The sequence below is a fragment of the Thamnophis sirtalis genome, unplaced genomic scaffold (genome assembly GCF_051295495.1).
Source record: "Thamnophis sirtalis isolate CommonGarterSnake01/CBP01778 unplaced genomic scaffold, rThaSir2_p1.2 scaffold_1, whole genome shotgun sequence".
In the NCBI taxonomy this organism is placed as follows: domain Eukaryota; kingdom Metazoa; phylum Chordata; class Lepidosauria; order Squamata; family Natricidae; genus Thamnophis; species Thamnophis sirtalis.
The window spans coordinates 88,874,611-88,890,275 of NW_028261381.1; the positions used below are offsets into that span (position 1 = coordinate 88,874,611).

The 15,665-nt window shown below is 51.3% G+C and overlaps 1 protein-coding gene across 14 annotated transcripts in view; it reads left to right on the plus strand.

The window, feature by feature from the left end:
• The window catches only part of PAX6 (paired box 6), a 44,403-nt gene that overhangs the window by 5,483 nt on the left and 23,255 nt on the right, over positions 1-15,665 (plus strand). For 8 of the 14 annotated variants that reach the window (XM_087718625.1, XM_087718643.1, XM_087718654.1 and 5 more), the window contains exons 2-5: positions 4,941-5,091; positions 9,231-9,307; positions 9,727-9,781; positions 15,276-15,406. In XM_087718625.1, the coding sequence (XP_087574751.1) occupies positions 9,772-9,781; positions 15,276-15,406 (141 nt within the window). In that variant the 5' untranslated portion in view covers positions 4,941-5,091; positions 9,231-9,307; positions 9,727-9,771. Of the gene's footprint in view, positions 1-4,638; positions 4,812-4,940; positions 5,092-9,230; positions 9,308-9,726; positions 9,782-13,962; positions 14,213-15,275; positions 15,407-15,665 lie in introns of those variants that run through there. The other 6 variants (XR_015697073.1, XM_087718589.1, XM_087718596.1 and 3 more) reach the window with 2 other exon arrangements.

Sequence of the window (15,665 nt, forward strand, 5' to 3'; positions counted from 1 at the left end):
TTTGGTAGCCCCCCCCCCCCTCGCGCCCTGACCTGATTTTGTCCCCCCCCCCTTTCTTCTTTTGGTTGTTTTTTTTTAATGCCTCACTCCAGAAACCGGAGTAACCCCGACTTAAAATGGCGTCCCCGGTCACGGCCTCCCTCTCCTTTGCCTCCTCCGGTGGCAGGTAGCGTCTCCCACCTTTCTGGGTTGCCCCTGGCAGCCCAGCCGCCTGCCTGGGGAGTTGCTCGTCCCCCCCCGCTCCCCGATGGGGCAGCCCTTCCAGCCCAGGCCTAGTAGAGAACCTCCCTAGATCCCACCTGCCCTCACCTGCCCCCACCTTCAGCCGTCAGTCCCTGCGGCCTCCCTTGGCCCCCTTCACTCACGCGCAAGGACGCCCGGATCCCAGAGACTCCTCACCCTCCGATCAACCAAAGTGCCGGGTTTGGGGGTTAAGCTCGCTCCCGACGACGTTGACCCGCGTCTATTCCGAAGTCAGTCCCGCCGAGTTCAGGGGGAAAGTTCCTTAGGAGAAAGCGAGCATCTGGGAGGGCAGCCTATAGCCACAGCCCCATCAACCAAGTTCTCTTCTCACGCCCATTCTCTTCCTTCCCCTCCCCATCCAGGAACCGATCTCTCCTTTCTTGAGCCCTTCTTGTAAGGCATCCGGGCCCACGGACCCTAGGCTGCTCTGTCTGTCCTTTTTTTCTCGCCTCGCTCCCTTCTTTTCACATAAATCCTGCTTTGCTTTCTCACGCCCACATTCTACACGCCCGATGCTCTTCCTTTCCCATTCTCTTTCCACACATGCACATTTTAATACAGGCCCTTCTTCGCTCTTGTTCTTTCCTCTCCTCCTCCTTCTCCTCCCCCCCCCATCCTTCTCTTTCAACTTTTTGCTTTCTTAGTTTCAGAGGCTCCTCCGCCTTTCCTCGGCCTCTTGTCCTCCAAGTCCTGATAAATCTGCAGCCATCCCAGGCGCCCACTCTTTTTATCGATCTTTTGTGGCCCTTCTCTCTCTCTCTCTCTTTCTCTCTCTCTTTTTTTCTTTTTTACTCAGACTTGCTTCCTCAGTTCTTCTAGTCCCTTTTCTGCAATGACGTCAGATTATTCACTATTTTCCTCTCATTGTTTTTTTTGTTCTAGTAGGTGTTTTTTTTTTTAAATCAGGAACTAAGAAAGGGAGGCACACAAGGCCTACTGTGCCCTGGGGGAAAATAGCAACAAGATTACGGCTTCTTTCTTTTGGAGATGAAGCATATAAGTAGGTGCTAATCCAAAGAATGGCTAATTGAATGGTTGTAAAAATGATATTTGCCTGAAGATCTGGGTAGGGAGCTTGTGGCTTCTCCCCCTCTCACTTTCCTTTTTTTAACCCTCCCTCCTTTGTTATTGCTGTGGTTGTTGTTATAATATTTCTCAAAAGAGTTAACAATGTTTTTAAACTTAGAAAAATAACAGAGAAGTTTAATTCTTTTTCATAACATTAGAATAGTCTAAACAAATCGCACATTTGGTAAACTCGGCATGGTAACTCCCACTTTATATTGTATTATTTTATTACAACACTATCTAGAAGGACTGGTGTCTTTTCAAACCATTTGCTGACTTAACAAGTTAAGTTTTGGAAAGAAAAAAAAAGTACAGGTTTTCTTAATCTAGGGTTGTTGTTTTTTTCCCTTTTCCACCTTTCTACCAAGATCCTTGTTGAGAAGCTCATTCTAAAGTTTTCCTGAAGCTGGATTGAAAAAAAAAAGATGAATAATTTAACAATGAATATTAAATTGACTGGAGGGGGTTATCACCCTCACATTAAAAGGATTCGAATTTACTGGGGCTGACTCAAGAATAAGAGTGGGGAGTACCAACGGGGAGGAGGGGGGACCAGTTCATTTTAAATAGATCTAAATTAGCAACCCGAACAGCCTTCTTTCAGCACACACCAGCAACTAAGGCCAGGGAATTTTCAAGTTCCTACTTACCTTTACGGAAGTCCTGTTCGACCCTTCCCCGGTTGCTCCCCCCACCCCTTTCCACCATTATATTCGGGTCCGATTACAAACTTAGTCCTCACTTTCCAGTTCAATGGGGAAAATACAGATTGCCTTAGGCCTAACTACGGTGGCTTAAAGGGCAACGATTGGTCCAGCCTGCCCGGTCCTCTCTTTTCTTCAGCAACTGAAGGGACGGGTGACAACCAGGAAGGGCTGATTGAGCACCCCCACACATACAAAAAAAAAAAAACTGGAGGGGGAGCTTAAAGGGGGGGGAATCAAGATCTGCAAATAAAAGGAAAGGAAAAGAGCCAGATTCCTATTCCTCAACCTTTTTAAAAAAAGATTTCCAGGTTTCCCCCACCTCACTCCACCCACCTTGGTTGCACAAGGACAGGCAGCCCCAGCCTGCAAAAACCAGCCAGCACCAAAAGTTTGTCGCGGAGAGAAAATCCTGAATTTCAATTCCAGTTTCTTCATTTTCTCCCTTTCCGTTCAATCTCCTCCCCACTACCCAGGCGAAGGGAGGGGGAAAACAGCCCCAAGAGAACCAGAGCCCCACGGTTTAGTGGCCCTCCGCTTCAAGGCACATAGGCAGGAGGAAAGGAAGGAGGCTGGAAGGAGAAGAAGGAGAATGAGGGGAGGGCCGGTTGGCTGGCTGGCTGGCTGGCCACGGGCGGGGGCCCACCCTCGGAAGGAATTGCCGGTTGGTCTTTCCAGCCAGTTTTGTGCTCTTAGGGGCCGCCGCAGTTTCTCGGCCGGGCTGCAGATGACAGTCAGTGCATGACGGCCTGGCAGCCCATTATCCAGCTCCCATTGAGGCGTCTTTTCACTCCCATGCTAACTCCTTGGCAGAGTCGTTTGTCTCCTCATTGTACTTTCTGGAAGAATGCGATGCTTGTCAGGGCCCTCATTCAATCGCCAGCTACTTTATTGATGAGCTCTGACTTTTAGCACTTTTCACATGTCAAGAGAAGTCAAGTGTATGCGGGGCTACGACTTCATTTTATGCTTGGCGCGTTCGTGTGTCCCCCACCACCACCACCCCGCGCCTTTTCAACCTCCTGGAATTTTGAAAAGGGGGGGACGCGCCTTCCTCCTCTCTCTCTCTTCCTCCCTGCCCCCCCCCGCCCCTCCCTCACCCTTTATGCAAGAGGAAGTGCCTCCCCCCCCGCCGGGCCCTCACCCCCGACCGCTCCCCATCAACGATCGGAACACCCTGAGCTCGAACTGGTGCTGCCGGTGTCACCTTAAATGCAGGCGCGGAGGGGTTGCTTTGGAGTGTACTGAGGTGTGTCCTAATACTCCGCCATTCAACAAATGAACTTGTGGTAGTGTGTGGCCAGAAGTTTGCCTGCCTTCGGCCCTCGGTTTTTCTGCCTGGGTGTAGACAGAAGAAACGGGCCGGAGATGAGATGCAAGATTGGGCCAAAGCTGGTGGAAGCAAAATACATTATCACACACAAATACCCATATTCACCCCTGGGGGGGTTACTACTCCCCCTCCTCAATTCGCCTTGTCTTTTTTTTGTAATGTCTGCGGCGGAGGGGGGCGAGGTCGAGGAAACCTTACAACTCTTAGTCAACAAACGGCACGTGGAAGAAGTTTAGGCAAGGACTCTTCAGGCCCTTTTCACGAGAGCCCTCAATACACAAAGTAAATTGTGTATTTGCTCTGCACTTTCCAGGCAGAAGGGAGGGAGAGAGAGGAGAGAAATTCCTTTCTCCATCACATTTGGAGAAAACGGGGGAATGAATACCCACATACCCAACTGTAGACTTGGCTACCTCCAGGCGATTCCCTCTTGACAAAGCGCCTGTCTCCCAAATATTTATGTCGTTACCATCTGAATGTTATTTTTTCCCCCTTATCTCCATTGTCTGGTGGAAGCTAACTGTTTAAATGCAAATGGGTCGTCTCTCCCTCCCTCTCCCCGTCCCCCGCCCGCACCAACCGCGGTCGCTTTGGAAAGAAAAGGGCACTCGTTTTTCAAGCGACATTATTTATTTACTCCGGGCCCTAACTCAGAGGCGAGGGGGCGGGTGTGAGCAGAGTTGATATTTTAGTTGCAGGCAAAGAGGCACTTTGGCTCTGGTAAATGAAAGGGGGGGGGCAAGGAAAGAGGAGGAAAGGAAGCAAGGGAAAGGGGAGGGGGAAAAAAGAGGGAGAGAAATTTCAGGAAGGCCCCGGTGGCATTATTTTGGATAACTTGAGAACAAAAAAAACAAAAACAAAAAAACCACCTCTCCAAAGCCAAGACGGCGAAGCTTGGCAATTGCCCGCCCGCTCATTCTTGTTGTCCCCCAAAGTTTCGGATTTGAGCTAGGAAAAGATAGAAGAGGAACCCAGGGAAAATGTTGGGGAGGGGAATCCAAGTGAGGAGGAGCGAGAAGGGGAGGAGGGAGAGGGAGGGAGAGGGAGAGGGAAAGGGAGAGGAGAGGAAAAGAGAGGGAGAGAGAGAAGAGAAGAGAGAGAGAGAGAGAAGAGAGAGAGAGAGAAGAGAAGCCGGTGCATTCATATTCAAACAAATGGGCCAATTGAACCAGGCAGTGTGAGTGAACATCCAATCGGCAGCTGGGAGGCAATGGCGTTGCTTTGCATAAAGCAATATTTTGTGTGGGAGCGAGCCGAGCATTTGCATGCGTGGAGTGATTAGTGGGTTTGAAAAGCGAACCCTGGCTCAGCCTCATTTCCCGCTCTGGTTAAGGCGCGGGGAGGAAGTGTTTTGCTGGAAGATGGTGACAGAGGTCAGCCTTTGCTAATGGGCCGGTGGAGGCGAGGCAGAGACTAGGCGCACACGCACATCCATACCCTTGAACCATCACCAATCAGCCTAGGTGTGCTCTGGCTCTCTCCCTCTCCCCCCCCCACTCTCTCCGCCCCCTCCCTCCTCTCACATCCTCTTTCTTCTTCCCTCTCCAGTCAGTGTCAGCCCATTTTATTGTCAATCTCTGTCGCCTTCCCAGGAACTCAAGATCACACAACCAGCAGCGTCACTGGAGAAAAACTCTTTTACTGGCAACCCTTTTTAAGACACCATCGTTTCAAATCAAGGGCGCTTTTTTAAAAAAAACTGTTGACAAGAGCTTTGACAACAAGACAGGATGCCTCAAAAAGGTGAGTCTACTTGCTTCTTTTCCTTAGGCTGCACGCTGCCTCCCACCTCCTATCTGCCTTTCTCTTTCGCCCATTCTCCCTCTCTCTCTCTCACACACACACACATTCCCCCCTTTCTTATCTCCGCTTTTATATTCCGGAGATGATCCTGGCAGAAGCACCAGTCTCAAAGCTAGCTTACTTCCTCCTCTTCTTTCATGCACCCTCCCCCGCCCCGAAAACAATCTTGCCTGGCGAAGCAATGGCTGCAGCAGGGCCGCCAGACTCACTGGCTGCCTCTGACTGGACAGAACCCTCCTCCCAAAGACTGGTCTCTTCTGACTAAGGGCGACAAGCTCGCTCGAGGCTTGCAGGGACTCCCAGAACGCGCGTGGTGGATGTGACTGGGTGCCACCAGGTTTTTTTGCTGTTGTTCTACTGCGGCCGCCTGGCGCTGATTCATAGATTGCTTTCTGTGAGGTGACTGGATCGATCCGAGTGTGGATGTATCTCGGGCCCCCCACTCTTACTTTTCTTGCTTTGTATTCCAAAGAGGCAGGCGCCTGTGTGTTGTTTGGGTGAGGAAGGAGTCCCGTTTGGGGGAATCCTGGGGGCTTTATTTATGGATCTTTTATTCATGTGCCTGGTGATAAGCAAATGAAAAAAAAAGAGAGAGGGGGGTATTGGTGGTTGTAGCGTCACCTTCTAGGCCGAGTCAGCTCTGAGTAGTTGCTGTGTCCGGGATGGTCTGAGCGAGCCTAAAGGACTGTCACTCTCAATCAAGCAGCCCCGAGATCTCCCCAAACTTATCCGCCCGCAGAAGAAAAGGAACCAACCGAACTTTCTAACTTGACCATCGCCCGGCTAGAAGTTCCAACTGTTTAAACAAAAACAAAGGGGAAGAAAAAAGGACTCTGGACACCCACCCACCCCCCAAAAGCAGGAAAGAATCGAGTCCCCCTTTCTGCACCCCTTTCACTACCGGTTGTGTGAAATCGGAAATCTAAATTTTGCGCTCCACAGAACTTTGCGATCAAGTTTCGAAATGAAACAGAGTTTCTGCTTCCATTTCATGCATTGGATTTTTTTTCCCAAATGAATATTTCCTCCTTGTATGCCTGGATGCTTCCTCCCCTCCCCTTTTAAATTGTTCTCCCAGCCCCAGCGAAAATTGTTAGGATCCTAGAAAAGTTTTCTGCCACTTCCCTCCGCAGTACTTTAAGGCTGTAGCTTCATGCCCACGCCACATCGCAAGGGAAGCATCCCATTGAAGTAAATGGCGCTCACTTTTGAGCCAACCTGCACACGCGGAAATGCTGCCTACCGAGTCGCTTAAAAAAGAGTGAAGGAAGAAGCAATTTCTCTCTGCGATTTCTTTAAGGTCTCTCAAGGGAACGAAAATCCACTGATCTTTGCTAAAACTCCTTCAGAGTCAGACCCGCGGCTTCCAAACAACAACCACGGGCAACAGCAACAAGGGACCAACCAGCAGCAACCACCACCCCGAGAGCAGAAGCGGACAAAGTTTTCCGGCTGGTTCGAGACCTTGAGAAACAGCGAAGCTTTTTAAAGTGGCGGCTACGGGGCTGCGGGCCCTTGTAGGCCTTAAAAAAAATCCTAATTGGAGTCTTTGGCCATATTTTTTCTTTTCATAGCCGGCGACCTTTGCAACCGTCTCCGCGCCATTGGATTAGCGTTTTTATCTTTTTTTCCGATTTGTCATGGGATTGTAAACGTTGATCATCTCCAGAGCGGACTGTGCTCGCCACGGAAGGGAGACCCCGGCATCCTAAGGCGAGCAGATGAGGTCTCGATTTGGGGGCGGTTTTCAAGAAAGGCGGCCCAAATTAGGCCTTCACCGGCTGGAAGAGAAGCCAAATATAAGCGTAAAATTTAAAAAAAAATGGAAAGCGAGAGCAGGAGGACACCTGGACCGGTTGCGGGATGGGTGGCACACCGGCCGCCGCGGCGTCTCACCACGAACACAAAACGCAACGTGAGGAATTGGCTGCTTCGTGGCAAAGTGGGAACTACTGCCCGATGGGGTGTGTGTGTGTGTGTGTGTGGTGTTTTTCTCGCGGAGGCCGCCTCAGTTTTCCCGGTCCTGAGGAGGGCGGCCGAAGAACCAAGGCCGGCAGGGTGTCGCTTCGCTAGAGCTCCGAGAAGCCAAAGTTTCCGCGTGGAGAAAGGCAGCGGCTACCAAACTAGCAAAGCTTGCGCCTCCCTCCCTCCCCGCTTCTACCCCAACCGCGGTCGACCGCGGGCTTAGCAGGGTGTCCGGGCCGAGTGGTTGGGGAAGCCGGAGGTGCAGACGATGGGGCTCCAGCTCCAGCTTCGTCTCTAGCCGGGCCAGGCCGCTAATCAGGTGCCTCTCGGCAGCGGAGTCAATATTTATCCCTGGAAGGTCCTTCACGCTGCGGGAAAGGCATCGCCGGTTGGCTTTCTTGCTTTTTAATGGCTTCGGGAGAGCCGCCCAAGCCGGGCCCAGTTTGGACTCCGTCCGTCCGCCTTGGCCTCTTTTTCTTCCCCGGAGAAAGAGTACAATGGATCTCTGTGAACAAACCAGGAATTGGGGCGGGGGGAGGGAGAGAGAGAGAGAGAGAAAAGGCTTTCTTTAAAACAAAATCAGGGAGGAAAAAAGCTTTCTAAATAAATAAGTAAAGAGAACGTGGGAGGAGACGAAGGAATTGAAAGCGAGCACCGTTTCATTATTTTATCTCCTTTACCTCTCTCGGTTTTCTCTCCCCCCCCCCTCCGCTTTTTTTTTAAAAGAAAACCCCTCTTGAATAGCTTCTTTATTGTAATTGTCTCACCCCAATTGAGCACCCCACTGCGCTGTTGTATCTTTTTACAACCCTTAACAACTCGCACCAGTAACATAATTACCTCCAGATATTTATAACGAGAAATTACTTCTCTATTTTCCTACTGCGAGGCTGGGAACCTAAAAGAAAAAGCTGGGATAAAACGCAGACACGTCAGGAACTACAGAACTTTTTTAAAAAAATGTTTTTGTTGGAAGGAAGGAAGGAAGGAAGGAAGGAAGGAAGGAAGGAAGGAAGGAAGGAAGGAAGGAAGGAAGGAAGGAAGGAAGGGCTGTAGGAATGAACACCCACCGAAGTCAGGCATTGGGGCTGCCCAGGTCCTGGGCCTAAGACTGGGAGGAGAGGACATTTCCTTGTCCTTTATACATCTTCCATGTATAAAGGCTGTTGGTACCTTAAGCTGGAAGCTGCCTTGCCCGAGCAGGAGAAGGCTAGATGGCTCTTGCGCTGTAGTTTGGGGAGGGGAATAAAATGGAAGCCATTGTCTGCCTCCCATGAGCTTTGTGCTCGCAGTTCTCACCCCCTCCTGATCTTACTTTTTAAAGCAGTGAGGCGAGGTAGACAGCGTGTGTCACAGTGCAGTGAAAGAGGGGAAGATCTAAAGACCAGAAAGAAGTTAACCAGAATGAGTGGAATTCTCTTTTCGTTCCCTTCCCTTCTCATTGCTCTCTTCCCTTTCAGGAGGAAAAAAAAGGGGGGGGATTATTAATGGCTCTTGAAAAATTGTTAGGGATTGTTAGTGCCTCTTGGGGTGGGGGATACTTTTGGTTTTCTCACCAAAAGTAATATCCAACTAATTTAAAATGCCTCAGGTGAGAGATTTGCACATAACCGAGAAATATCTTTCTTCTCCTGCTTTAGTATTATTGTGGTTGTTCTTATAATGATAGGTGGCAGCAAGCCTTCTTTGACCCATAAAGTTCTGTCAGACCAGAGAAAGAATGTGTTATACTCGCTTCCATAAAAATAAATTCAAAGTCAAGTTGTTGGAGGGTTTGTTTGTTTGTTTTAAAACCGCAGACATACCAAGGGACAAAAGTTTGCATTCTTGCAAGAAGCACTCCAATATTATTAAGGAATGGGGGTATTCCCAAGAGTTTCAAAGTGAAGAAAAGCTGGACACATGAGTCTTTTGAACTGTTTTCTTTTTTAAACCAATCCATGCTCAGGAAGAAAAACAGTTCAGAAGACTGGCATGTCCACATTTTCTTCACTTCTAAACTCTCAAGAATAGCCCCATTCTTGAATGGGGGTGGGGCAGGTGGAGGGAGGGAAGGGTGTAAACTAAACAGTCCTTAATTTTATTTTTTCATGCACTTTTCTTCTTTATCCTAGTGGGAAAACTTTAATCAGCACTACACAGATGTGTGATTCCTTAAGTTGCATGAGAGGAGAGTCCACTCATAAATCAGGCAAGTTTCAAGCCCCTCCTCCCTCCCTCCCTCCCTCCCTCCCTCTCCTCCTCCTCCTCCTCCTCCTCCTCCTCCTCCTCCTCCTCCTCCTCCTGTGTTCCCCTATAGCACAATAATGTGAATGAGTCCATATTAGGGGTTAAAAGTGACTGACCAGCCTCTCTTCTCACATGGTAGTTGATGTGCTGAGAGAGCTGAAGAGTTCCTCAGAATGTGATTTATCTTGCATGGTTGCATGAAAGATTCATGATTTGTTATTAAAGATGATCAGGGTTGGGAGACAACAAACAAATAATAAATTAAAAAATTTGGGGGCCTTAATTGAGAGGCCATAGAATGAATGAGTTCTTAGCCATCATAATACTGGAACTGCCAACCTGCTTCATTACCTTGGTTAATATTGATTTTATCACTCACAGTGCCCTCTTCCCGAGCCACGTGGGATCTTGCTTCAACGGTCCACAATGCAGAACAGTAAGTGGCTCTTCCTGTCTTTTGGGATGTCAGCTTGAGCATGTCTAGTTTGAAAAAGTAGTTTGGCTTGGGTGGTCAGGTGGCTGGGAAGAGAGAATATTACTCATTTTGAAAATGTCCTCCCTAGTGGAAGAGAAAGATGAAAGAGTTTGGATGAATGCGGTTTTTTGGACTCTTCCACCAAGAGATAAGGCTTTTGAACTTGGGGGAGGGGGAGCAGTGTGTGGAAAATCCCATTCTTTGTCCTTAAGGACATGTTGGAGGGATGGAAATCCACCCAACTCAGAAAAAGCTTTTTCCTTGTAATTGCACCTAATGGAGATGGGCGAAGGAATATATTTTTGTGGACTGACAAGCCACCGGTTGTAGAGAGACCCACAGTAAAATTCATCTCCTCCTGGATTCCTTCCTTGAAATATGCAGGTTCTTTCTGACTGTTGTGGAGGGACATTGTGAGAATAATTCTCTTCTTGAGGAGTGGGAGACGATATCTCCACACAAGCAGGTTTCTAGAAGTCTGGTTCTTTTCCTTGGCTCTCCATGCTATGGATTCCTGTCCACTTCACACCATCCCTCTCCCCCCACCCCCCAGCATTCTCCAGTGATGGGCATGACAGCAGCTTGGGCAAGAAATAGTGGAGCATTGAGGCCTGTGTAACTTTTGCACATCTTAAAACTAGGGAAGGAGGAGGGAGGGAGGGAGGGAGGAAGGAAGGAAGGCCGATTCATTGCATTATGCTCGCTGTTTGTTGTGATGTAGGTAAAAAAAAAAGGTGAGCTAGTTGAAATCCTCAATCTGTCGTTGCAACTTTTATTAACCTGGAAGGAAATCCCCTTAGCATGCAAGGTATTTGTTCAAGAAGGCGTGGTGCTAGGGCGATGGGGGTTGCTAGATCCAGGCTGGTCGTTTGATCAGTCTGGAGAGTAAAGCAAAAGGTTGGTAGAGACCCTCGCCGTTTTGGGATATTGTCATAGTAAGGCCCCAGCTCCAAAAAGTAAACTAGAACCCCTCCACTAGAATCCAGAAAACAACAGTCCTTTACAAATCGGAGCGAGTTCTCCTTGGCATTAGGCATTCCCGAACCATGCATTTAAAACAAAAACGTCAGCTATCCTCTTTGGCGCCGAGGCAGAGAGGCGTATTACAAATAGTAAGGGGACCTTAGCACGCTGGCAGACCGAAGGACTGGGCAGGGTGGGCGATTTACACCGCAAGACGCGATGCTGGTTTGGAATGCCTGATTGTTCAGTGTATTTTAGGCAGGGGGTTGGAAGCCTGGAGATAAGCCTCCAAGTGCGGTGGGACAGAGGAGGCGGCGGCGTCCCCGATCTCGGGAGGGCCATTCCCAGTGGCCGATTGAAAGGGCTTAGTTAGTGCCTTCCTTCCGGAGTTCTTTGATCTGGGCGGGATGCCCTTCCAGGAGGAAGAGCGTCGTCTCTGCCTCTACCCTCGCCAGGCCTTTCCGCAGGCTGGAGGGAATCCCGAGTGACCTTGACAGGAAGGGGGGAGCCGAATTAGGGGAAAGAGGTGCCAGGATATTTGCTTCTGCCAAATCTGGCCACAATTTACTCCCAGCCGCCCCGTTTCCTGGGGAGTTGGGTGGAGCACAGGTGCTTTCAGCAGGAGAATGAATAAATAACTTCCTCCCCACCTCACCGCTATTTCTAAAAACCCGCTCCGGGTTTCCGCAGGGCCGTGGTTTCGCGCGCAGCTCCGCACCTTGGCGAGGGGACTAAGCCCCAGATGGTTGGACTCTCTTTACGATCGACCGCGCTGTTTATTTGCCGATAAACACGATAAACACGCTTCGCCTTCAATAAGAAAGCCGGCCTTGGGGGCAGCAAGTCGTGCTAAGAAGCCTAACGCGACTTCTTTATTTGGAGGTAGACATGGCCGGAGTGGAGAGCTTGGAGAGTCCTCCAACCTCATTCTCTTAGTGGGAAAGTTGCTTTTCCGGATTGTCCATGGACTTGGGACAAAAAAATTGCTCCTGTTGTGTAGCGTGCAGGGAAGGCGAGTTAAGCTCGCGGGTTCCTCCTGAGATCGAGGTAGGCTTGGTCCGTTGAGATTGGACGGTGCCCTAAATCTTCCCAAAAGTTCTGCCGGTGAAAACAACGCGGAGATCTTTGCAAGCGATTCCCATGTTGAAGCATATTTGTCTTTCTTTTAAGTCTACTGTAAAGCACCGCCCCAGCCCCCCTCCCTGGCCGGTGGTTGTTCTTCGGTTGAGCTTTTTAAATCCTAAAGATTCCTCGTTAGTATGCAAACTCCGTCGGGATTTCCTTGGAGAGAAGGGCAGGCGAGACTCCGGTCGCGGAATCGGCTCTTCAATAGCTTTTGCTTCCCTCTTCTTCTCTTCTTCGCTGGATTCGCTTGCGCTTGCACGTAACCCCCGCGTCTCTTTCCATCCCCTTGGCTTTCGGAAGAGGTCTTGGAAGTCAGCCCCATTGAGCACAGCGGGCCTTTCTTCTCCAAGGAGCCCCGCAGAAGCTCCGGCCAGGCCACGCCGGCTCTTAGGCGGCTCCAATCCGGCGCCCCTCCTGATAAAATCCGCATTTCGACTCGCGGCCTCGACTTCCCTGTGTCACGGGGGTTTTGCACCTTTTTGTCTGAGCCCAAGACTCGCTTGGGTGTGTAGTTTCCCCGACTGGGGGGGGGGGGAGAAGCACCTCGAGGCCTGTTTGGGGAGCTGAGGTCCTGGGCGCTCGTGTTTTATCTGCGGGCTTCTTTCGGAAGTGCCTCCGTGGCTGGGTTGGGGTAGCGTTGGTGAAGAGATCCTGCTCGAGGTTTTGACTCGTCCCTGGATAAATTTCTGATAAGGCCTCCTAGAGAGCGGGGTCTCCTATGTGGCCAGGCCTCCCCTACACCACACGAGCATCTTTCATGGGAATGGCAAATGCCTTTGCACTCGATTCCCTCCTGCCCCCCACCCCTAATTCCTCCATCCTACCCGCAGGGGAGGGGGATAAAAAGCCCGCGGAGTGATTTGGGTGGAGGTCGCGGCCAGTTTTCCCGGCTTTGTGTGGAGAACTCCTGCGTGTCTGCAGCCCCGCGCGTCCAAATTGGGACCATATGTTTTCCTCTTAGATGGCTCGCCCGAGAAGCCGAGGCGCATAATCATTGCCCCTGGGCTCGAACTGCCTGCGTTCTCCTGGGAAATTAAGGCATTGATTAAGGCTTAACCTTTTTTGCGCGGGATTTGGGAGTTGGGCTGCCTTCCTTGAGGCGCGGCGGAGGAAAGGCGTTTCCGCCTCTCCGGTAGGGGAGCGAATGGCCTCCATCGGCTCCTGTGGCGGGGGGCGGGGGGGAGTGGGATGCGGAGACTTAGGAAGGATAGCGCTCCTCGGTGCACCTCGCAGGCCCTAGAGCTCCGAGCACCCAGTAGAGGTGGAAAACGCTTTATGGGGAGCAGAATGGGGCACCTGCTGCTGCTCAGAACTCAGCTACGGACTTATAGCTGGGCTATATGGGCTTCAGGCAGGAAGGGGGTGACGACCAAAATTTATCTGCAGTCCAGGCCAATGTGGGGGGTGGGAAAGAGAGGAGAAAGGGAAGATCTGGGTGCCAGCGTTGAGCATAAAGCCTCTCCAGGAAACAAGCACTTGGTGGAGGGAAGGCGAGAGGGGGAGAAAAGTGGGCCTCGGATTCCGCCCCCTCCCCAAGCTTTCTTGAGCTCCTTCCCGGTCAGCAACTCCATCTCTAGAAGCCAAGAGGGCCGCTGTTCCCCTTTAGAGGTTTCTGCAGCCATGGCTGGGCAGTTCTCCAGTGGCCTTTACGCCAAGCCTCCCTTTCCCCTCCTCCCAGCCTGCGCCCCCCCCTCTCCTCTCCCCACTGCTCTCTCCAACTCTTGTCACTTCGGATTTATCGCGGAGGCAGCGCGCCCCTTCGGTGGTGTCCGGATTGACCCTGTGGCTACCTTAAAAAGTCGCTTCTCCTCGAAGGGATAGCTAGGCGAGTTCACTCTCGTCGGAGTGATACCCAAATCCGGACAGAAAGGGTCGTTTTTATCCTGCTCCCGTTTGTCGTGGCGATGCAATATCCAAGAGCGGAGCACTGTCACAAAGTGACAGGTCTGCTACAAGTGCTCCAACTGATCTTTTCAATTAGCCTTCCATGCATGATCCGGGGCGACTTCCGCCTATTTCCAGAAATTAAGCTCAAACTTGACGTGCAGCTAGTTTTATTTTAAAGACAAATGTCAGAGAGACTCATCATATTTTCCTGCTCTTCTATATTTGGAGCTTATTTATTGCTAAGAAGCCGAGGCTCCTGGAGTCAATTTAGCAGAAGGCTCCAAAGAGAGAAGGCGAGCAGAACAGAAGCAGAGAGAGAAAGGGGAAGAGAGAAAGAGAGAGAGAAAGAGAGAAAGAGAGAGAGAGAGGCCAGATCTTCTCCAGGGAACCTTTTTCCTCCAAAGCTTAAAGCTGCAGGTTGGGGATCCTTTTCCAACTCCTTTTGGGAGTCTTGCCTTTGGCCGGGTGGGGGTGGGGGTGGGGGCTGTGCGGAGGGGATGCAGACCAGTGGCTTTTCCTTCCTAACCCCGATGTCCCTTCTCCTCCCCCTCTTTTACCGCCAACGCGTGGGGGGGAGATGGGGGGAGAGGTGACTTTCTCGGGGATGGCACAATTTGGGAGAGGGGGAGAACCAAGTAGCCTGGGCTGCTTCTTCTGCTTTGCGGGGCATTGTGTGGAGGGAGGGAGGGAGGGAAGGAGGGAGGGAAGGGCACCCTTGCCGGGTCGGAGCTACCCGGTGCTCCCGGAACCAAGCGCCGGGTTTCCACCCCACGCTCAACCTGAGAGACGGGGGGGGGGCTTTTCTTTTCTTTTTTTCTTTTTTCTTTGCTGCCCCCCTGCTTTTCTTTGCTCGCCCGTTGACCAATCTGCCTAAAGGACGCCGGCTGAGTGGAAACGTGTGACCAAATGTTGCTCTTCTGGACAGACCTGGCCGCCAATGGATTCGGCATGTCGCCTAGAATTGGGGGCGGGGAGGCGGAGGAGCAAGCCGGGGCGGTGGGACAGGAGAGCCCATAGCGGAGTGACCCTCCTGTCCGTCCGTCCCTCTACCCCTAATCCCCCCTCCACACACACACAAAACAGGGGTTGTGGAGCTGAGCTTTTCTCAGGGAAATGGTGGTGTCGATTTAGAGACCTGTGTGTCGATTTTGAACCGAGAGAAGGCGAATCCCCTTTCTGTGCCTATAACCTAGACGGCTGCGACTGTCGCGGCTGCGAGAACTGGAGGCTTTCTTGAAACGCTTTTTTCCTTGAAGAAAGCCCCCCCCCCCGCTTCTTCCAGGCCCACCTCGTGGGACAGAGCTGCTTGCGCTCGATAGGTTCCCCCCACCTCCTGTCCCTTCCCTGTCTCCCTCTACCGCCGCCCCCGCGCCGCCGCCCTTGTCTTTTTCATGACCCAGGAGGGAGCTGCCAGCTCTTCCTGGGCTCTTCAGGTGACCGAGACTTCCATTGTCCTTCTTTTCCTTCGCCCACTTCGCAGGTCACAGCGGCGTGAATCAGCTCGGCGGTGTGTTTGTCAACGGGCGGCCGCTGCCAGATTCAACCCGGCAAAAAATCGTGGAACTGGCCCACAGCGGGGCTCGGCCGTGCGACATCTCCCGAATCCTGCAGGTGAAAACGCCAGTCGCCTCCCCAGCTGGAGTCAAGCCTGGGGCTTCTTGCCTTCTTGAAAAACCAGGGAGGAGGAGGAGGAGGGCTTGCTACGGCCGCAAACTTCTGGGGGAAAAGAATAATGAATTCTGCTCAGTCCAGCGGTGTCTCCAAATCATGGAAATATATATATATATATATTGCTTGACCAGTCTGTCTATGCCTTATTTGTATGTGGTCACCTAGGGTTTCGAGCGGTGCCTTAGTTGGCTCTGGGAAC